The 23,930-nt window shown below is 39.7% G+C and overlaps 1 protein-coding gene across 2 annotated transcripts in view; it reads left to right on the forward strand.

Moving 5' to 3' along the window:
- The window catches only part of COP1 (COP1 E3 ubiquitin ligase), a 63,443-nt gene that overhangs the window by 19,810 nt on the left and 19,703 nt on the right, over positions 1-23,930 (forward strand). For both annotated transcript variants that reach the window (XM_053468959.1, XM_053468961.1), the window contains exons 8-15: positions 419-495; positions 2,694-2,751; positions 3,601-3,715; positions 5,890-6,025; positions 14,849-14,992; positions 17,580-17,688; positions 18,422-18,503; positions 21,530-21,646. In XM_053468959.1, coding sequence (XP_053324934.1) covers positions 419-495; positions 2,694-2,751; positions 3,601-3,715; positions 5,890-6,025; positions 14,849-14,992; positions 17,580-17,688; positions 18,422-18,503; positions 21,530-21,646 — 838 coding nt within the window. The remainder of the gene's footprint in view (positions 1-418; positions 496-2,693; positions 2,752-3,600; positions 3,716-5,889; positions 6,026-14,848; positions 14,993-17,579; positions 17,689-18,421; positions 18,504-21,529; positions 21,647-23,930) is intronic.

A 23,930-nucleotide genomic window follows, 5' to 3' on the forward strand; every position in this document is an offset into this window, starting at 1 on the left:
GGTGGCTTTAAAAAGAGGTAGTTTCTTTTCTTCCAGTTCCCATTTACAGAAGGCTTAAAGTTTTATAGCAAGCAGTCGTCGTAGAGGACTTGCTTCGACCTTCTATTCTGTGCTTGCATCTTTCATAGGGTTACATCAGGGTTTAAGTAAAATCCAGTGTATCCTTGTTTATGTGCCTTGGAGCACAGGTGTGCAGGCCCTCTGTTTTGCTCACTTTTTTTTTAGAACTTTTAAAGCACTTTCCACAGACTTGTCCCTGTTAATTGAGTGATTAAATATTATGGAACCTGCATAACCATAGATCTGTAAGGCTAGGTGCCCCTACTAAAGACAGAACGGCCTCTAGTGTGTCCTTGCATTGTTTCAGAAATTTCAGAATGTAACAATACTGATTAGATTTACTTGTTTGGTTTTGCAGGAAATGAGTGGCTTGTACTCCCCACCCACTGAGGACAGCACCGTGCCGCAGTTTGAAGCACCTTCTCCGTCACACAGGTACCAACACTGTCACAAACCCCGGCAAAAGATTAGGCTCATACTGGACACAATGTTTATTCTGTAAACCACATTTAATTTCACTAACTTCCCTACACATCTTAACCCCTTCAATCCCAGGGTTTTTTGGTACCTCAAAGCCCAGAGCAATTTTGCCATTTTTGGGGTATGTCTGTTTAGTGATTCTCTTTTCCTGTGAATAGTGTACCCATGTAAACTATATATTGTTTTTTCAAGGAGAGATAGAGCTTTCGTTTGATACCATAGTTGGATGATTAGCTGAAAATTTAGAATGAGAAATTTAGTAAAAACTAGCGAAGATTAGAAAAATAAACTATTTTTTTTTTTACATTTTCCCTCTGAATCCTCACAAAATTAGGTAAAGTGATAGAAAATCCCCTCCAAGTTTATCAATTCAGGTGTCCTGATTTCAGAAATACCTAATTTATATAGTTTTTCCAGACTTTCCCAGTACCAGGGAGCATACTATTAGGTGTACAATTTTGTATAATTTTTATGCCTTAATGGGTTTGGGGGTTGTGAACGGGGGCAGGAGGGTTATACTGGCTAGATGTTATGCTAGGGCAATGGGACGTAAGGTTTTTTTTTTAAGAATTTTTTTAATTATCTTTTTTTATATTTTTTTTATTTTAATTTTTATAAATTTTTTTTGTATTTTATATTTGTTTTTACACAGAAATGGTTAGAGGTCCTCCTAGGGACCTCCTGAACATGCCAGTGATGTCACAGTGACATCACAGCTCACATTATAATTTTTTTTTGTATTTATATTATTATTTTAATTTATTTAATATTATTTTTAAATTACTAACTTTTTTTCAGCTTTTCACTTACAGGACAGGAGGGGGAGTGAGAGAGATGGTTTCTCACTCCCCTCCTCGTGATCCCTCTGCACCGATCACACTGTGATCTCTCCTCCCCTCTCTGTGCCTCATCGGGAGGCAGGATATCCCCGCAGGGGATATCCTGTCCTCCGATGACCTTCCGGGTTACGTCAGCAGTGACGCAACCCGGAAGGGTTTACAGGGTTTACAGTGTTAACGGCCTACCGGCTTTCATGCCGGAAGCTGTTACAGGCGATCGGACAGCAGAAAGCCGGCAAAGCCGGCTTCTGCTGTCAGTGGGGAGTCCAGGCTGTCAAACGGCTGTCCCTGACGCTGGACGTACTGGGACGTCCATAGGGGTTTCTTTGTGGGCGTTTTTGGACGTCCCGGTACGTCTATAGGGGAATGAAGGCATCAAAATCAGCTTCTGCTGCATAAATCACTGAGTTACCCCCTGCATAATGCTCGGGGCGATTTGTTTCAAGAAATCTCTTCATAGACTATATGTTTGGCAGTTCCAACATGACACATTTAGGAGACACTCAATGCAGTTGGTTAAGATATATAAATGGATATATATAGGTCAAGAAGTTGAATCATTCTACTCGCCTACCAATACCCTATTTAGTGAATAGACCCCAGAAAGACTACCCTATGACTGAGAGTTCTGTCTCACTGTTAGACAATCATGGTAATGATTGAAAACAATATGAAGGTACCTTTCCTCTGAATTTCCAGATGTGCTCGCCCGGCTTGACTAGGCATGAATTAGGATATCTTTAGTAAACACTGTGGAAATACAGAATATGAAAGAAAAGAACCCAATGTCCCATGTTCTAACAGAACCAGAAAAGTTCACGGGAGGAACAAATGCCAGGCATGAAAGCGGTCTGCTGAAATAATTCTGATTTATAATGTCACACCTTTCAGTAGACAGGCTCTGCTTTCCGTTATGTCATTACACAAGCCTTGTAGCGCTAGCGTAGTGTTCTGAGAATTTCAACTCCCAAGATGTCATTTTTTTTTCTTTCTTCAAATTGTGTTTACTGGCATCTATGTGAAATCATTTTTTCACTGCTACTGGAAAGCTATCTTTCGCAACAGGGAGCAATACCATATAAAAAGAACATGGCTCATCTGTAGTCCAGATATTTCTTCACTTTGTGCCCTGGTTTGTTTGTCACCTAAAATGTTAATTGTCAGTGGCACTTTAGTACATACAAATCTTCACATTCATATTTCCCATTAGCCACTGGAATGCAAGATGGTTATGTCTGGCTCCATGACACTGCCGCTAGGGTCAAATGCACACTTTAACTCATGAATACCGAAATCGTTTTATTTCTCTTGCAGTAGTATTATAGACTCTACAGAATACAGCCAGCCACCTGGTTTCAGTGGCAACGTCCAGGTAAGATCCTTTGGGTTTTGCTTTTAGAAATGAGTTGTGCTTCCGGAGCGTAGCCACGTCCCCTGTCATCCTTTAGGCTGATAAGTGGTAATAAATCTCTGCTTTTAAGAATGGTTCTTTTGTACAGTGCACTTTTAATCTTCCTATAAGGAATTGTGTTAATATGTGCTAACGCTGATATTGCAGCTAGAAATACGTGAATATTGTGGTAAATGATTTGTTATAAAAAGCTTCTTATTCAGTACTTCACCATGAATAAAGCTCAATGATAAATGTATTGATTCTGAGTGTTGCTAGAGGGTGCTATTTCCTCATCTCACCTATAGCCAGTAAACCTAAATTTAGTGCAGAATTTACACTAGCGGAGAACGGGTAGACAACAAATGTTTATTTGAAAGTATGTTGCAAATAATGTATGGGACTAACATTTAACTATATATAGATTGTGCACACCCTTTTTTATATAGATAGATATATAGATATCTATATATCTATATCTTATTGGCCTTAATGTTGTATCGTACTATGGATATACATATGGGAAATAAAGTAGTACAGCAAAGCACACTTTTTTAAAAAGAAAAATCAGCGAGACTCAGATTTCAGATGTAACAACCTATTAATTCAAAAGAAATAAAACTAGAATGCTAGCAGTTATTAGCATACAGATGAACATTTCTAGGTGAGCTGCTCTTACAGTGCTGGAATCCTGATGCCTGGAATATGGAATGAGAAAATGCCCGTGTTTGCCCCTAAACAATGGGCTGTATTTTAAGCCATTTGTGTGCTTTTACTTCTTGCATGTATGTGTATATATGTGTATATTTAGCATTTTTTTGTCCCATACAGACAAAGAAGCAGCCTTGGTACAATAACACGCTAGCCTCACGACGGAAGCGTCTTACAGCACATTTTGAGGACTTAGAACAATGCTACTTTTCCACAAGAATGGCCCGTGTATCTGGTAAGAGCCTTCATTCGGCTTTACATACACAACTAAAAGTCCTCCGTAAGGCTGACATGCCTACTTGGGCTATTATGATAAAGAGTAGCTTGACAAATTTACATTTTAAGGCCACTACTCACCATTCCCAGATATAGTTGAGGCCGGTAAATCAGGATGTAATTTATTTGACTTTTAAGTGAATCCAACAATATGAAGAATACACACCTACAATGTATATGTGGAGCCTAATATCTCCCATCATGCATTTGATACCTTCCTGATTGGTGGCTCGTTTTGTAAATGCTTAAATGTTCTTTGTAAGCTGAATGAAAAGCAGAGGAGAAAATCAGCCTTTTGGATCATAAGTGCCCCATCATTATGCATTCCATGGCATATAGGCTGAAATATACCGTATTTAACAGCGGAACCCCCCCCCCCCTTCTGCATATCCTCACCTTGAACTCCTTTGGTAGCATGGTATAATCACGTGATGAATAACAAGCATTTTAATTGTATCCAGAGAGCAGTTTGAATCGTAGGCTCTTTGCCTCCTTGTTCGCTTGTTTACTATTTTGTAATACTTCTTTCCTGTTTTCAATTACTAATTATACAATCCGGCAAGGCAGTGGATTGTTATAAAGCTGTCACTGGTTTCACATCTGTGCTGGTGCGGCTTGTAAAGCTCATAGTTTGCTTTGAACTGGTAGCAGAGGTCTTGTAAATCACAGTGATTCATGGATGTGATCACGTTTAAGGATTTCTGCACATCCAAGGCAAGCAGGTGCTCTCATGAAAAGTACGCCACGGGCTGTTTCTCAGCGAGCCGCGTATTTGTCTGTGCGTTAGGGTTAAGTGCGAACACGTTCCATTATTCTGTACAATGTGGACCCACAAACTTAGATAATGAATTCTACATAAAATACGATAGAGCCGATGCTTGTGAAAGAGTAATGCATAGCTGAACAATAAATGTCCCTTCAAGAACTAATACTCCTATGACACATAGTAAGCAAAACAGCTAATTTAAATGACTGTCCCCTGAAGCCTGTGAGCAGGACGTTCTCTACATTGTATGGATTTGTCTCTATTAGACTAATGCAGTTATAACACGTTTATAATGTATGTAAATAACGAAGCAGTGTTCCTGAGCAGCTACGCTGTTACTCGTATCCAATAAGGATATATGAAAAGGACAGCCGACGGTTTAAACCTGTAACTCCCATGGACCTCAGCCAGCTTTAAGGCGGTTTACGATAGACTAAAGTTAATGGAAGTTGGTGTGCACCGAGGCCATATGCACGCTTCTTTGTGAATTTTTAGGCAATAAAGTTTTAGTTAGGAGGTAATTTTGAGCACCCCGATGTTTTTTATTAGACATTAAAACGGGACATACCTTTCTGCCGCCATCTGGAATTGTTGGTAACCTTTTGCGTCTATGAATGAATTTAGACATGCCTGTGTTGGCACAACCACTATGTACAACGAGTTAAGTAGATTGTAGATTATCAAAATGTAGATTATCTTCGGCATTTTTTTTCGATAATTTACAAATCGCATGCAAGGGTTTTTAGGTTAATAGGGCAGCCATATTTAACATAATATTGTGTTTTCTGATTAAAGCAGAACTGTACCTTATCACATACCTACAGCATTCAGAATATGCACCACATTTTATAGTGATTTCACTGTGATTTGATTTCCAATTGAGCTCCTGTAAGGACTTGGTTAGCTCATGTAATACATAATCAACGTGGAACCTCAGGTGTACCTTTGCTTAATCTAGGGCAAGCTCGCTCATTCTTTCCAGGGTCGGTCCTCACAATTGTTCAGTGAAGTCTGCAAACGGCAGACAGCATGCAAACTCCTACATTGTTAAATATAGTACTATTCCAACATCCTACTGTCTGTATCCTGAATATATTCAGAATTTTGGGTAGCAATTTTTTTTTTCTTTTATCCCTTTATCTTTTACTCTGAAAATGCAAATTTAAAATCACTTTAAGTGAGGGGGTTGGTGGCAGAAATGCTTGTAATTCACCTCTGCGGTATTTAGTTAGGTGTTCACAGGTCACTGGGAAGTCGGGGAGCCCGATTCTAAATGGCTTAGTTTATAAGAAACTTCAATTGTGCACAAATTAAGCTGGTTAGCTTCTCGAAATCTATAAAATGTGCGAATAACATTTCAATTTCAGATGACAGTCGAACAGTGAGCCAGCTGGATGAATTCCAGGAGTGCCTGTCCAAATTCACCAGATATAATTCGGTGCGCCCACTCGCTACCTTGTCCTACGCCAGCGATCTGTATAACGGTTCCAGCATTGTCTCCAGGTAAGGATGTTAAAGTCAAGTTGCCGGCATCCGGCTGTACTCGGCACACTTTTAACACGCAAACATTTGACAAAATATATTTAAACAATTGTATCCTATATAATCTCGCATTAAGCGTTTTATTTTTGAGCAGTGCATGTTTTGTTCGTAACAGTGCATTTGCAGAATTGCTTTAGCATCAAGATTATTTACTGACATGGTTTCTGGTGCTGGAAATGCTATCCTGGAATGAATCACTAGGTGGCGCTCTCTGCCCACGTTTGGTAACTTTTGGGATAAATATTCTCTAGCGTTTAGCAGCCTTTTCAGGTTGACTGCGGAATCAATCAGCCATATGCACCAAGGTAGCTGCTTTCCACCTGCCGCTTCTGCCTCACATGGGTTATAGTCTTTCTGAAACTTTGCACAGGTGTTCTGATCGACAAGTAAGGGTTAAAGGAACATAAAATCCTGTACTATAAACAAATACTACTTATTCAAAATATACCCCATGACTTAACAAATTCCTAATCCTGTGAATACTGATACAAATACACAACGCAATTTTGTCAGCCTTTTTTTTTTGCAACCTGTCGCTGGTTCAATGTGTAAATTTCTAAAAGGGAGAAAGGGATAGTGCTCTTCATTACATTTCCATGCCCACCAGCATTGCAGAAGTTGTATCAGTCAGTGAATTAATTTGTGAATAAGTGAAAAACCACCCTTTTTCTGAGAATGTGCAGAAACAATTAAAATTCTATTTATCGATATTATCTGAGTTGAGATCAAGATCTTCCTCCTTTAAAGCAAGGCAGCAACAACCAAGGATAAAAAACAATGTTCTCTAAACCTGCCAGCTCCATTTGCTTATAACAATGCGCTTCATTGCTCTATAAAGACTGAGTTTATATCCATATCCTGAGGGCTTGTTAGTCATGTCTAAGATGTTACACATTTTAGACACATAATACAAACCTGTGGTAGTGACTGCTGCAAAATATCTTGTAAATATTTATTACAGCGCAATATGTAATGCAGTAAATATTTGTAATGCATATGTATTAGTAGGTCTGCAGCAACTTGTAAATATTTAATACAATACACATGCACCTTTTTAACCCCTTAAGGACCGGGCTCATTTTTCGTTTTCTACCCTGTGGGACCGAGGCTGTTTTGACACTTTTGTGGTGCTTGTGTTCAGGTGTAATTTTCTCCTCACCCATTTAGTGTACCCACATAAGTTATATATTGTTTTTTTCAGGACAAGATGGGCTTTCTTCAGATACCATTATTTTGATCGTATCATCTTATTTACTATAAAAAAAATAAAAAAAACATGGTGAAAAATTGAAAAAAAAGACATTTTATGACTTTTATTTGAAAAATCTTTTACTCACCTAAAAAAGCAAGTAAAAAAACTAGCTAAATAGATTCTACTACTTGTCCTGAGTTTAGAGATACCCAATGTTTTTATGTTTTTTTGCTGTTTTTTGTACGTTATAGGGCAATAAGTACAAGCAGCGTTTTATGATTTCCAAATCTTTTTTAACAAATCTGGTCAGTCTGCCTCCCTCTCCTCTTTGGAACATCTTTGAAGCCGGTTAACTCAATTTAACCCCCTCAAACCATATATTTTTGAAAACTAGACACCCCAGGGTATTCCAAATGCTGTTATTTTAACCCTTTCCATGCACCAATTATACAACTACACTTTGTCAAACTTTGTAATAGTAATTTTTTTTATTTTTTTTTCCACACAAATTGTACTTTAGTTATAGATATACAGGTTCTGGTATATGTCACTATCAAACAACACCCCAATGTGTGTTCAGCAACATCTCCTGAGTACAGCGATACCCCACATGCATGGGTTTGTCAGATTGTTTGGCTGGTAAAAGGCTACTTTTGGGGCATGCGTAATCCAGGTGGTCATTTGGTCATTCTGCCTCCATCTCCTCTTTGGAATATCTTTGAAGCCGGTTAACTCAATTTAACCCATTCAAACCATATATTTTGGAAAACTAGACACCCCAGGGTATTCCGAATGCTGTTATTTTAACCCTTTCCATGCACCAATTATAGAACTACACTTTGTCAAACTTTGTAATAGTAATTTTTTTTCACACAAATTGTACTTTAGTTATAGATATACAGGTTCTGGTATATGTCACTGTCAAACAACCCCCCAATATGTGTTCAGGAACATCTCCTGAGTGCAGTGATACCCGACATGCATGGGTTTGTCGGGTTGTTTCAGATTTAAAATGCCACATTTGGGAAGTGCGCTTTTTTTCTCCATTTTGGTCAGTCTGTACCTATGCCCTATCTGTGAGCTAGGCCACTCCAATTTACCCCATCAGCCATTTTTTTATATATTAGACACCCCTTGGGTATTTGAAGTGCTTTTATTTTAACTCTGAGATTTTTGAGAAATTTTAGCACTTGCTCAAAATAATAAACTTTATTTTTTTATTTTTTTTATTTTTTTTAATACTTTTTTTATATTTTTTTTTACACATTGTGCTGGTACTGGATGGTTCATCTAGTGACATCACTGCATAATTATTTTTAAATGTTAGCACATTTTTTTTTTCCATTTTTTTATTTTTTATTTTTTTTTGAATATTTTACTAATCACATAGTGATTAGAAAGCTGGGCTCCATTGACTTGCATGGTTGAATGCAGTACCTGTATTCAACCAGCAAGTGGAGCCAGTTCTCTAGAGGGTCTGGAGACCCTCTAGCGAACTTTTTCGTCTTTATTGTTGTAGTTCCCGGGCCGCCGCCATCTTACTTGATGGCGAAGATCACCGGCAGCTGCGGCTGTGACCGCTCTCCGGAGCGGTCACAGCCCACCTACAGGTAAGTGTTTGGTGTCGCTGGATGCCTCCTGATCGAGGCATTCCAGCGACACCATTTAAGTTTAGGAGGCGATCGTTGATCGCCTCCTAAACGCTTTTAAAACGGGCGTCCGCCGCCATACAATGTATGGCGGCTGTTGACGCCCCGGGGAGGGGCCAGACATGGCCCCCGATGCCGATCTCGGCCTTGCTGGATGCCTCGACATCGAGGCATTGCAGCAAGGCCGTTTAAGCGAAGAAAGTGATCCTTGATCACTTTCTAAGCTTATTTAACTTTTTGACGGTTCAGGACCGTCAAAGGTCATTTAGTGACCTTCTTGTCATGACGGTCCTGAACCGGCAAAGGTCGCGAAGGGGTTAATGAATGCAGTGTACGTATGGATATGCTTACATGTATAGTAATTGCAAATACCGGTAAATAGATTATTTTTTTAAGAGATCGTATGGGATGTAATTATGGCTTTTGTAGAGGTAAGAATGCGTTTATTCACATGTTGGTGAACAGTAGACCGATATGGAAATTAGCCAGCTTTAGCATATCTGGGTTCAGTTTTTTTGGCTCTTTTATTAATTTATTTGTTTTAAAGAATATTTAATATAACCTGGATATTTAGGGGAAACGAGCCTTTCAAGGTCTACTGGAAGCAAATAGACATGTAAGGTGAGATGGTGCATTAGGGCCAGTGTTAGGGTTATGGCTTAAGAGTTTGCATTAGGTAACAAATGCAGAACAAGAGACCCTAAAATAATTTGTGTTGGGATTTAGGCATCAATAGTAGAGTGTTATGTTTATTATGGCAAAGAGTACATGCTAAATGGCATAGATATAAGTAACTGTATAGGCTCTGTACTAGGATTATGTGCTACATATACTGTATATGTAAAGGGGTTTAGGGCTGGTATTGTAGAGCTGGAGTTATGAATGGCAGACATCAGAAATTAGGCTAGAGGTTTCATCAGCTTTAGGTACTAGCTGGGTTTCGATTCTTTGTCAAGCTGTCATGTGTTTATCTTGTTATATTGGGATAAAACCTCTATTGCTTAATTCAAGCTTGTTCTGTTTAATCAACGTTGAACGCTGGATATCACAAGGAGGTGAAAAATGCCTGGTGTTGATCGATTTACATGTCCCCTCGGAATACAAAAGGCTGATGTGGACATTATTTCTATGTTGCCTATACCCAAGACCCCCAACAGACACATCCAAGGTCGCAGACAGCGTGTCCCTGCAGGGGCTTAGATCTCCCGGATGTGAGCCGGCAGCCTTGGGCAGCAGAGTCGTGTTTATCACATGTATGTCACCTCCCAAAATGTAGTCGGGGTGAGTGGTTTTCACCGCACGTCTTGAATCGTGTCTGGTCGAGACATCACTTGAGGGATTTCAATGCAAAGAATATCCCAGCTTAAGCACTTCTCGGTTCTGAAAAGCCTTTTCTCAGTGTGTGATTTTCACAAGTGAGCTGAGAATTACATGTTTCATAGCAGCTGTACACGGAAAGTGATCCCTCCTGAAAACACTGGCGCAAGCTGCTGCTGTGGATTTCAGGCGGTGGAGTACCTACAGCGTATGTTTCTCTAATCACGGCTTCCACGCTTCTAAATTCCCTTTATGCAAATCTGGTCACAAACCTAATGCACCGGTCATCTTGCTTCACGTAGCAATCTCAAGAGTCTCTGCGCGTGTATTTCTTAAAAGCGAAGAATATGTTACAGAGCCATTAGTAAGGATATAATAGCAGGCTTAATACATATGGATGGCAACACTGTTTTGGATGTAATTGCGGATGAAAGCATAGGTTATAATGATCACTCCTGTGTTGCTTAATAGAAAGGCAAAAGGCATTCTTGGCAAAATAATATCTTTCGATTTTTAGCCGAGAAGAGGTTTCTGATATTTAAGACGCTTGTTGAAGACGTGCAAGGGCAGTAGAGAAATCCTGTAATTTTCTATGGAAAACACAGGATTTAAATACGAAGCTTTATGGTGATGTAGCTGTAAGAAAATCAGTTTTTTTTTTCCTTATCGTATGGCACATTTATATTTGTATTGCTTTACTGAGTTCAGTATTCAGCACAAATGTAGAAGTGCCAGTTTAAATAAAAATGTAAGCGAAGCAATGTGCCTTGTGCACGAGTGTCCAACAAAATCCACTTACCTGTGTGTGTGTGTGTGTGTATATATATAAATATAATGTGTGTGTGTGTGTGTGTGTGTGTGTAAATGAATATATGATGGGGAACTCCACTAATTCATTTACCTATGTGTCAAGTAGGAAAATAATGAGACTAAAAACTTTATCCCCTCACTAGTAACCATGTGTAAGTATACTCGCTCTAGAACCAGGGACTGACACGTTTGTTAGTTAGACAAGTGAAGTGAAGCAAAATTTAGCGCATAGCAATACGCCTGATTCCATCTTAACGTTATATTGGGTTGTCCTGGATAACACAATATAACGGGAATATATTATTATTAGATAGGGACTATCCAAGTTTGTAGGCTTTAGTCTGTCTGGCAAAGGCTGGCGGTTTGTATATTTTAATTATACATACAGTGGTGCAAATACCCAAATAGCTCACGGGGTTCCACCTTACCCTGAACAAAACACAGAAATCACCAGCCATGACAGCGTGGAGCCAAGAATCCATAAACTAATAGCAGATATGTTATATAATAGCGGTAGAAAAGCTTTTAAGCTTTCTAATCTAAAGTTGCAAATTTAGAATCTCTAGCAGGTCCTTCTTGGAGATTATTAGTTTATGGATGTGAATGATACTACTGTAACCAGTGAACTGCAAAAGCACATTTAAAATAAAATATTGACAGAATTCATTAGCTTCAGCCATGCCTTGAAAATTCATAAAATGTGTTAAAACCAGTTGGATTTGGCTCTGTTTAATAGCACGACATGCCAATTTTCGTTATTCTGTTCCTTCCAGGGAAAGTGATCCAAAGTAAGTCACTACCTTTTATTTCCTGTTGGCATCTCTATGCAAAGCAGGTGTATACCAAGGGCAGAAGATAATGCCCCGGTCACACGAGGATTTGTATGAATTGTCCTAAAACAAACAAAAACGAAACGTACATAATTGAGGACATTTGTGCAAAGAGGAAACCAGGCTTTATCTGGACCAAAACATTTACCGTGTACTTTGGGCTCCCCGTGAGAACTTAGCTGGCTGTCAGTGTTTTGTTTTCTGAACCGTGCATATAGAGAACAGTAATAGGGCAAAATTAAGAATGTGGCACATTTCCTAAACACACAGCTTTTCAGACAGGGGCTCTTGTGTGGTCACCTTTCTATGTCAAAGTTCTAAATGACAGATTCACGTGGCTGCTGTGGGGTCATCAAAATGATCTTGCGTTAAATTTCCCCTTTAATTGCCGAGTCGGTGGGAAATGGAAATGTTTTTCCGCTAGCTTTATTGGGACTGCTAGAAGGCTTCCTACGACAGAAGATGTGGTATTTTGATAGGAACGTTTCAGCTGTAATGACAGCTGCTGCTAAAGACAGATTCATTAAGCTCCAGCAATTACCTGTTTGTGTTACTGCTAAATCCAACGAGCTTTCTCTCACAACAAGGCTCGTTATAGATTACAAGCGTGGTTTTACGTGGAATGAAGTTCGATCTGAGGCTCTGTTTTGAAGACTTTGACCCTGCAACTCAAATGTAGCCCTAACTTAACAATGAAAGCAAAAATGCATAATATACTGTGAATGGCAAATAAAAGGAGTATTGATTGAGTCTAAAAAAGACCTGACCCTGGAAAATGTGTTTTGTCAGAAACAGCTATTTAACTACCCGTGTTCAGTGTTCTTCTGGCGTACCGTACTGTACAACATTTTTCAGGACAAAGTAGACTTCTAACCATTTTTCTCTAGAGATACTGATCGTGCCAGGTGGCCGATCCCGGCTTTATGTACCATTGGGCTTGTTGTGCTTGCTACTTCTGTTAGTCGGTCACTGTACTTGTGTTAGGGTGAAGAGAGTGCATTACTGACAACCCTTGGGGGCTACCTTGACAACTGGTCCTTCACGGTCATGGAGGCATGTTATTCCAATAGCCTAATGAACTCTGTCGGTGGCCCTCAGTGTTCTTCGTTGTAAGCATGCACAGTCTGGAGGATTGCAGGTCTGATCAGTCTCCTGCTTTAATGTCGTTATTCTTGCTCGCGCCCTGAGCCGGTTGTAAATCCGCCTTCCTGCAATGATATTTCATGGGAAGGTAATGGAGCGTTTCAATGAGAGGAGGGGTAAATGTTGCATTAAATAAAGACCAAGCAACATGGTGAGCGGGGCGATTAGAACATGTAGCGCTGACCTTTAGAAAACTTCAAAACATTTGGGATGTGTGCGTACGGACGGGAATGTCTGTCATAACGCAGTGATTGAGTTTATGCCTCCTTAAATTTAATCGTGCCGTGGATACGTCCTCGTGCGCTACTTCTGAGTTTGTGCGCTGCGAGAATACCGTATTGACATAGATCTCTGTGCTTCCTTGCATAGAGACCTAGAACTGGAATATATAGTTCTCCCTTTTTAAATGTTATTCAGACAAATTGCACGTCAATCTTCTCTAGATACAGGGTGACATCAGAAAATGGCCAACTGTATTTTTTTCTCATCATTATTCTTAAGGATTCCTTTTACCCCAAGCTTTCTTGAAGTGTCTTTTCCAGAGAACGCACTATTGCATGTCTTCTATATTGTTCTCGGCGGAGATCGGGGTGGGGGGTTACCACAGGAGCGATGAGCCTCAGCAGAAGATGGTTACTAATTGAGCTGTGTTTGGTATATGGGGGAAGTAGTCAAAGGCTTTATTTTCCGGGCTACACCAGTGATGCCGGAGTTTGCCGGATGACTGCAGTTTCGGCATGCCAGCTTTGTTGCTTTGCCCAGGCAGATTGCTGCTACAGAAAGAGCTGCGCTATGAGGCCATGCATAATATGTAGTTAGCGAGTTGGAGTCTCCCCTATACATTATGCGTTATTACTTCTTTTTAATGTACAGTGAATAGCCGTATATATTTTTTCCCCGTATGTATTTAAATGCTTTGTATATTCTCGCATAAACTCGTTTTAAGTTGTATCTGTTTATTACTCGCTACTTCGCTGTAACAGCACTTGTGCGATCTGAGAATATTTTGCATAAATGTCTCCCTTGGCTACAGTATCTATTTCTGCCAACGGAGAAATTATGTGATCAAAGACCAATCTGGAAGTGAACATATGTGGCTTGGTTTGATGAGCAATAATGTATGGGGCATGAATTTCAGTCGGATGTGGGAACTCATTCACATTGTAAAAGCAGAGAAATGTTGAATCCCCCTCGCAGCTGACCTCCTGTCCCATGGTGCTTTTCATGCCAACTCATGCTTCCCATCCTCTTCACCCGGTTGTGCTGGGATGACTGGAGAGAGCGTCGCGGCTTATAGTTACATTTCAGTTATGGAAATATGCCACAGTACTAAAGCTCCTCTTATCCCGGCACTTAATTTATAACCGCACGTTAGTATTTCAGTGCAACACCACGATATATATATATACTTTAGCTATTGCTTTGTCTTGTTTGATGTCAGCCGATGCTTTCATAAAAGCAGAGCACTGCAAAAAAAAACTGCATCGTATGCAGACTGACAATATTAGGAAGTACTGTCTTGTATTACTTAGTGAATATCAACTTAGAAGCAAAACACAAGAGACTTAATTACCACTTAAAAACAATGTGATTGTATTTATGCAGATTTGCAAAATACTTTTTCAATATTCAGTCTGAGCGATGTTGTCTACCCGTCGTTCCTTCAAATAGGAGAAGTCAACTACTAAAAAAGGTTAAGTCCTTTGGAAGCCACTCTCTACGGGGTGCAGCCCTGCATAGTGTCATGTTTCCTTACATTATACTGGGCTGTGATTATTTTTAACTATTAAGACTTGGATTGTGTACATTATTCTTATGAATGGCCTTCTCTCTCTTCCTGCAGCATAGAGTTTGACAGAGACTGTGACTACTTCGCCATTGCGGGAGTGACCAAGAAGATAAAGGTGTATGAATACGGCACGGTTATCCAGGATGCTGTGGACATCCACTATCCGGAGAATGAAATGACCTGTAACTCCAAAATTAGGTAAGGCAATCGGGGCTGCTGAACACTCCATCACAATGCTGCTGATTTTAACTTTTGTTTGTGCTTCTTTACCTGCAATACAGATTGTGTGTATAATACCATAGCTATGGGTAAAAATGTAAGCCATCAGACTTAAAGAAGAGAAGTGGGGGTAGGTTTGGCATTGACTATTGGAAATTTTTCTCCTTTATGTAGGAAACAGTATAAATGTGCAGTTCATACCTTTTTTCCAATCTCTGCCTTACGAGCGTCTGCTTGAACGTCGTGCTGTGTTCTCCCAACATTAATCAGTAGCCTGCCAGCTGTGTCCTGAAGCCCCGACTGCCTCCTCTGTACTACCAATGTACTTGGAGCAAAGCCACAAACCAGCTGGATCACTCATTCTTTTCACCTTCTTCCTAAACACATCCATTCTTTCTTTTTCCAATTTCTATTTACAGCAAAGACCCTTGAGAAAACCCTTCTAACTTTAATATTAGTGTATTATATATTGCTCCTCAGTCTACCCGCCACCCACTTTGTTGTGAATTTCCAATTCTTGACGTCAAACATGAGCGTAACCTCGGTAGTATTGATTTTGTTTAGAATTAATAAAGCTTGACGAGAATGTGTACAGTTTCTGTAAAAAACAAACAAAAAAGAGAGGCTTTAAAACCCAGTAATTTAGGATATGTGTTGCTCTTAGTTTATTTCGTCTGTTGACAACCTCATCTTTTAATTAGCTGACATCATGCATGAGTCTGCCATAAATGATGAGAGATTCACCATTACACTTACAGCCCATCGTTTCACCCAAGGACATGGGGCAGGGGCTGTTACTGAATAATAACTGAAAGTGAAGGAGGGTGTTTGGGCAGTACCGCCATTTAAAGATATATATTGTATCTGTAGAAAAGGAATAATAAAGTCTTAGAAGTCCTTAAAGGTGTTTAGAGAGGGCACTGATTTTCATTGAGTTATGCGGTTAAAACTGCTTTCTTTGATATAAATAAATACAAATCAAAATCACATTGGCATTGCTCTAGTTGCAAAGTTTTTACTTACCTTTCAGCGGTTGTATGACAGGTTAGTCTTCTCCGCCTCGCTTAGACCAAGCTTCTGAAGAATGTATATTGCAGACCGAATGGATATTTCAGCCGTTCTCTGTATGCTGCTGCTTTCGGCAGAAATTCTTGCATTGGAAATATTTTTGTGCTTTGCGAACACATTTAAGTTGGCAAAACAAAAGGACGTAATCCAAGCAATACGTTTGAAACTGAAGTAGCACTATGTGTCTAGTGATTAAGAGCTTTTGAGTTGCTTGTTTATTGTCTGTATTTTTCCAGATGCACAGCATTCTTGACAATTCCTGACTTTTTATTCTTCACCTGCACGCTCTGTATGCATACCTGCCACAGCTAAGAAAAATGGCTCCTATCTATTCTTTCAGCCCTGTTTTGTGTGTTTGCCTTAGAGTCTTTTTCAGATATATCCCCCGCGAGCAGTTACATTGCGCAACAAGAAAACATTGCTCCCAGTGTTAAGAGGGCTCGACTCCAGCTTTATATGACCTACTTGCAACACCGTAACCGTCTACACCTCTGTGCCAGCAGCATCCAGCTGTAAACAAACTGGATTGTGGCCATTTTTGCCTTATCTATATAGTACACGTATATTTAGATTTGAGACAAGGCAGAATTGAAGTACGTGTACAAACTTTTTCAGTAACATCATATTTACAAGAAAGGCTGACTTCATATAGAAGCTGTTTTTAATAGAGAGAAGCTTGGATAAATTCCCCATCCCCGATGGAAATCCGTTTCACAACAGGCGGAATGGCACGAGATATACGCAATCTCTTAATGTCTGCTGAGAAGCGTCCAGTTTATTTTTGATAATTGTTCCAACATATACGGAATAATCACAGGACGTTTTATGTATAGCTCCCATTACCATAACATTGATAATTCTGTCAAATGATTTGTGCTTTTGGAAGCCCGTACACTTAATAACGTTTTCTCCAGTAAGTATTTTGCACTCAGCTGGATGTCAGAAAGGAAGGAGGATTAATGCAGTAAACTGTATAGCTCTGCATATTACGCGCCAGTACTAACTCATTTGTCTGTTTTACAAATGGAGATTCGCTGAAATCTTGCTTGTAGGTGGCTTCTTGCCGTGACAGTTTTCTCGGCTTTGTAGTGTTTTGGTTATAAAGCACTGCCTGGAGAGAGTTGTCTGTCGAATTTCCAAATCGCTATCTTTGAAAGAAGCTTAAGCCGTATTTCATGGCTTGTACCGCGTTGAATCGTGAAATCGTAATGTTAAATGTGTGTGGCTCGTTTGGCATTTGCAGTGGGTTTGGGGGGGGGGGGTGCAGAACATATGTGGCCTCACTTCTGAGACTCACGGAAGTCCACAACATCTAAAAGTTGCCTTGTTTAAAAATAGGGTAGGTTCGTTAAAATATTAACACCCTAGGGCATTTGGCATAACCTCAATTTACGGCAAATTCGGCTGAAAGGGTAGCTTAAAGAGCTTAAATCTACTTGAATGCATTCTATACATAAAGGTTTACAGTATTCAGTATTTTTTATTTCTCTTTTGGCAGCTGTATAAGCTGGAGCAGTTACCACAAGAACCTCCTGGCTAGCAGCGATTACGAAGGGACAGTCATCCTGTGGGATGGTTTCACAGGACAGAGGTCAAAGGTCTACCAGGTAATATGCCAACGATCTTCTTTGGCAAGCATCAATGCCTGTTTGCAGCAGGTACAATGCATTATTAAACATCAAGCGGGTCTAGCTTAACGCTTCATGTCTACACATAATTTATACCTCTTTAAAGCAGCCATTCTGTTATATGGTTCCCTGAAGAGATGAAATGTCTGCTGACACACACTCTCTTGTTGACAATTTCATTGAATATTAAAAAGTAACTGACATTGCTACTTTCTTAAAGTGGACTTGACACTTTATGTTGTCATATATTTTGTAGCTTAACATACACAGCAGGTAAAAATAACATACAACATTAAAAATCTGTCTAGCTCATGTTTCCTTAGAGCAGCCATCATCAGTAATTATTGCAGGTTTAGCTTATCCCTAGACAGATAAAGAAAGGAGTAAATGTCCTCTGCTTGAGACATCTTTATAATCTGATTATGGGTTTGTGCAAAGGCGGACAATTTTGAGTACAATTTAGGCACCCAGTAAGACTTGGGATTAAAGATGTTTTTATGGCTATATCCATAGGTAACATAGGAGTCTGTTTATAAGCTGACAGCGTTGACCCTTCATGCCACAACTCATGTAAACTCTGCCTTTTATGACCCAATGTCGTCCGTGGTAAACTTTAAAAAGGGATGTACAATGTACAGGTTGATACCCGTTCAGTCAGTGTTTCTTAAACTCTTAAATAAAAACTTTCTTTGCCTCCATACCATGAATTTAGGAGCATGAAAAAAGGTGTTGGAGTGTCGATTTTAACCTCATGGACCCAAAACTCCTGGCTTCTGGCTCGGATGATGCCAAAGGTTAGTGACATCTAATTATTACAGAAAAATTAAGCTTTGAGAACCTATTCGCTAAATATAGAGTTGGTAGGAGAGTTGTGGCTTTAGTAGACCTTTAAAAGGCTCATACCTTCTTTTACAGGAAGAACACGGCCAGTCCTGTTTAGATCTGTAAGATTTCTTCAGTCTCCTCACTCATTAAGTTATGCATTATGCAGGGTCAGCTCAACCTTTCTTGCTAAAGACACCTGGCAGTCTTGGTCCTTCATAAGAAATAGCGAAGTGATGGAGGTGAAGCTTCAACTCTCCTACATATTCACCTGACAACTCTCCCTTTAGTGAATTAGCCCAAATGTGTGTATGCCGACAAAACATCAGTGTTCAGATGTTACTGGCTGCTCTTTGACTATAATGCAAGCTCAGCATAATAGACCTGGCACAAAATAGCGAGTTGCAGGCAATCCTTGGTGAGTTCCAGGGAGGTAGAAAGAGAATGATAAATTGTATTGTGAGCATATTCAAAAAAAAAAACCTAGGGCCACAAGAAGGGGTAAAGATGTGCATTAGTTGAAGAAGTAGTACAGATGGACTTGTATGCAGTTAACATGAAAACAGGACTGAAATGCTACTTTGCAATATCATGGTAAACTTAAACTTAAACTTTGCACCTTACAGGCTTCCTGAAATTTGATTGAAATTTGACTGTCCCTGTAGAAGCCTTCTAATAAATGAATAGATCAAAAGAAGTGTCAGACATATATGTGTGTAAGGATTTCTGTAACTAGTCTTCCCCTAGGTTTTAAAGTAACCCAGATTTATTTCCAAGTAGGCACACAATCTATTTTTTTAATGTATCTTTGTACTCGTTCCTTAAATAACTTTGATGGGATATTGCAACGGAGCCAGAGTTTTATGGTGGCAGAAAGCTGTAGCAAAAGTGCATGTTGGTGAGTGAGACTGTAAACCAGAAGAGAGGGAAAATAGTATACCCTGGTAAATATTCCCCATGTCAGCCGTTCTCCCAAAGCTACCTCTGTCGGAATCTGTCGCCTTCCGCTGAACGAAATGCTTTAGTCTGCAAGTTTAAATAATAAACAGCTGTACTCCGTACTCCACTTGTGGACGTTTGGCCTTCATTGTCTTCATTATTTTTTTTTTTTTTTTTTTTTTAACTGTGGCTTTGTGTATTCGGAATGAAATGTTCTTCATGCCATCAAGTCATTGGTGTCCGTGCTGCATTATACAGTGTTTTTATTTTTTATACCGGAGTTTAATGTTGTGAGCAGCCGTTCTTCTGGCTTTTCCTGTCCGGGCTCATCCAGCTAATTGTTTTTGATTTTTAAGACACAACTGTATTGGTAGCAATTACACTTTCATGGCAGCCTTTCCATTTAGATTAACATCAGCTTGCTAGGCCTGACATAGTTATTCAGTGGCTTTTGTTGACAGGTTTCCACAAAGTAATTTGTGGAGAAACCGTTCAATAACTTGCAAAGCCACAAACCTTTTTGGAGAAGATGGGCCGGTAGAGATCCCACAAATCTTGCAAAAGCAACATTTGCTCCCTAACAATGGGAAGTCATCTTATATGGAACAGAGTCCTCTCAAAGTCCCCCTTTTAGTCCTTCTGTCTTACAGCAGGTGATTCCAAATATGTAGTGATTTCGGAGAGAGAGACAGCGGGAACTTTCCATCTAAACTGTCAAGCGCCCCTGGGAGCTTGAAGAGAACATTTGTCACTCACATGCCAAAATGCTAGGCTTAAGTATTAAATGACACCATAAAACATTAAGCACATAATGAGTTATTCATTGCATTAGAGCGGTAGATGCCATAAAAGACACAATATAAAATTTTACACTATCTGCCATAAATATAACGCAAGAGCAACAGTGTTACAAAAGGAATATCCCACTGCACGTTATGGGCTTGAAGATCATCTTGATATTCAAATGTGGGTTATTTAAGTTTTTTGGTATAAATATTTTCCCTATATGATATGCCTGCTACCCGCAAATATTACCCCACTGGCTGCCGCGTGTCTTGGCGTTGACCTTGTGTTCCGTGATCTTAACCAAGGCTTCCGTTTAAGGAGCGGTAGATATTTTCCATCCGGAGATGACCTAACCTTTACTGTTTTGCTTTAGGTAGCCCGAGGGTCAGTCGTTCCCTTCTTTGGAGATTAATTAATGCTGCATTGCAGAGCCAGGAATGGATCTGAGATGCAGCAATGTATCACAGCAATCTTTCTGTGAGGCGCCATGACGTCCGGGTGGGAGAGGCACATTAATGCCATGCACTGAATCACATTTACTGGCTGCAATAAAGAGGGATGCCCAGCCATTCTGGCTAATTTAGGTCCTGAAATCCTGGCCAAAACCCCACTGAATATAATTTGCTGATTAATTATCACATACACATCTCAGACAAGCAGCCCATAATCTATCCATAAAATAAGCGTATACAGTTTTAAATTAACTGTGCAGTCTCTCAATCTGCGATCCGTTTATAAACGGAGCCCATTTTTCAGAAGGGTTGGGGTCATGGGTAATGCACTTCTCCGAGCTCTCTCTTTTTTTATTTATTTTTTTGCAACTCTCACAACATATAAATAGCTCAATATTTATTATTCCTTCACACTTAAGACAACTAGTGGAGCAGGCAAATAACACAAGCCAAAATGTGTCACTAACTGCTTGTTTTCTCAGAGGGATAATTATGAACGCTTCATAATCACAATGTCTCCTACTTCACGCAGCGCATAAATATTATAAAATAAGGAGTCCATTTGATTGTACAGGATTTAATCAAGTACAGAGCCTCAGGTAGTCTAAATCAAACTCTGATTACTTGTAAATCCCCAATACGGACATTTAAGCTTAACAGGCTCGACAATGCGTTATTCATGTTACGAGTGTGCAAATGGGTGGTGTATATATCAACATATATAAATACGTAATGTGTGTACCCAAAGAAAAATACGACAGCCGCCTTCCAACTGAGTAACTCTTAGTAATGTCTTGAATCTGATGTCTTTCCTTACCTAGTTAAACTGTGGTCGACCAACCTGGATAACTCCGTTGCAAGCATTGAAGCCAAAGCCAACGTATGCTGTGTAAAGTTCAGCCCCACGTCCCGCTATCACCTGGCGTTCGGCTGTGCAGGTAAGTCCCAAGGCAAGGTGTCATTTTATTTAGTATTATTGACTGCTATAAACTGAGAGCCACATCTGATGACACTAAAGCACATAAAAACAAAAGGCTTGACGAATTTTGACCTTTCTGTTTTTGTTTTCCTGTTTCAAACGCAAAGATCTGCGATATTGAAGGCACACGTCTTGTTCTTTTAAGGGCATTGCAGTTTAATGTTTCATATTATCAAGTTATGGTTATATAGTTATAGTTATTCTGAAAGTCCCATCAAAGCTTAAATAAAATATCCAGCATAAAGAACCCTAAGCTACAGTACTTGTATGCGCAATGTTGTATAGCCCCCTTATTTGTACTTTTAATGCATATTGGCGTCCACTTTGCATGGACACAAATGCTTTAGTTTTTGGAATTAGAAAATGAGATCTCTCGTTTTCCTTTTCCCACTGGCTGCCTCTACTGAAACCAGGAAATGTAAGCAGCTATAGTACATGTAAGTACATGCTTTTTATTCTCTAACGATGTAGGGTTCATCAGCTCCCATTGACTTCAGTGGGAGTGCCGCAGGTCACCTACAGGCGGTAATTACCCTTCCTAATTTCAGAGGAGGAGGTGGGATAGAAGTGTAGTAAAATTCATTGGCATGCATAATGAACCTTAATATGGATTTTCCACGGACTTGGCAAAAATATATGAACAGACTGCCATGTTTTAAGTGGACTCTGTGATTAACGTATCTTCTGTCTACTGCACAATTCCAATAAGGTTTGGTTTCCACCGTCTTAAGTTGTTTTGTGTTGTTCTGTAACACCGTACTTTTCGCTTGGCTCAGCCGTCAGTGTAGCTTAAGCCCTTGGCTCTGTCAGCTGAAGGTTTCTAAATCCGCCGGATGACACCAGAGCTGATATCGCTGTCAAACAACCAGGAAGGTGTTTATGGTCTAAAAAATACCTGTAAGAAAGAGCTTGTAACATACTCTGCCGAGATTAGCGGCACGGTCTGGAGACATCTCCGTATCGGAGATGCAGAAATTCATGCTTTCCTGTAATGTGTTAATATCTGTTTGTTGTGTCGCCCTCGGCTTGGGTGCTGAATGCACATTGTTGGAGTGGATTCTGTGAGTGGCTCTTCAGAAGGGTGGAAACGCGGTGAAAAGGGTGACGTTAATTAGAGCTTTAATGCAGACTGTGCTGTGCTTGAGAGCCAATAATGTTTCAAAATGGCAGAATGAGTAGAATGTACATTGAAAATAATGGCAAAAAATGAACGTTTCGTTGGCAGCCAGAGATAGCGGTGTTTGATGGGATCTTTAGCCAGATAATCTCCTTCCTTTATTTGTTGAACATTTTGCTTCCCTGCTACATGCGGCGCACTTTCATTGACATTTTTATCGCTTGCTGTGTCAAAAGCTTTTGACAATACAATTAAAACAAAGGGCGCAGGCGCCCCTCCCCCTTCACTTGATGTCAGGCCTATTATCCAGAGCCGTCTGAATGTCATCTATAACCTCCAGCCATCGGCTAGGCCCTGTCAAGAGAGAAGGTTACAAAGCGAGGGCAGGACACGCTGTGCTCAACAGTCATTACGATATGCTCGGCAGCCCATGAGGCCGATTCCACCCCTCTATGCTTTTTGAACATATACTTGTAATACAAGGGGCCTTAAGACCCCGATCGAGCGCTTTGGCTCTTATTTATTTTTTTAAAGAAACCATACTCCCCAGGTTAAATAACGTCCCCTTATGTTTGTGTCTTGCTGGAACACATTCCCTAGAGTTGAAATAAAAAATCTCTTAAAGGGATACTCCAGAGCCATTATTTATTATTATTATTATCATCTTTTATATAGTGCCAACAATTTACGCATCGCTTAATACAATACATATATTCAAGGGGTATGACAAGACAAGAAGTGACAGGCAAAGACAAACCAATATAAAAATATAAAACAAATACCTTTAGATCACAGATCTTGTAGTCCATTATTACACGTATTAGAGTACACGTAATGGCTGGTGCATCCCCGTAAACAAGCCCCAGAAAGGCTACTTGTCAGAAGTATTCGTGAGCATATGAATACAGAGCAACTTAAAATGGTCTTTGTGTGTACTGGTTCTGAACTTTTGTTTCTGCTGTTTCCGAAGGTACTTTGTGTGATTTGAAGCCTGCCTTAATACCGCACAAAGGTCTGTTTCGTTTTGCGTTATTGCTTTGTGTATATGTGTATATATATATATATATATATATATATATGTATATATATATAGTGTTTTTTTTATATATCCTACAAACCTAAAACC

Source organism: Spea bombifrons, chromosome 6, assembly GCF_027358695.1.
Source record: "Spea bombifrons isolate aSpeBom1 chromosome 6, aSpeBom1.2.pri, whole genome shotgun sequence".
NCBI classification, from domain to species: Eukaryota; Metazoa; Chordata; class Amphibia; order Anura; family Pelobatidae; genus Spea; species Spea bombifrons.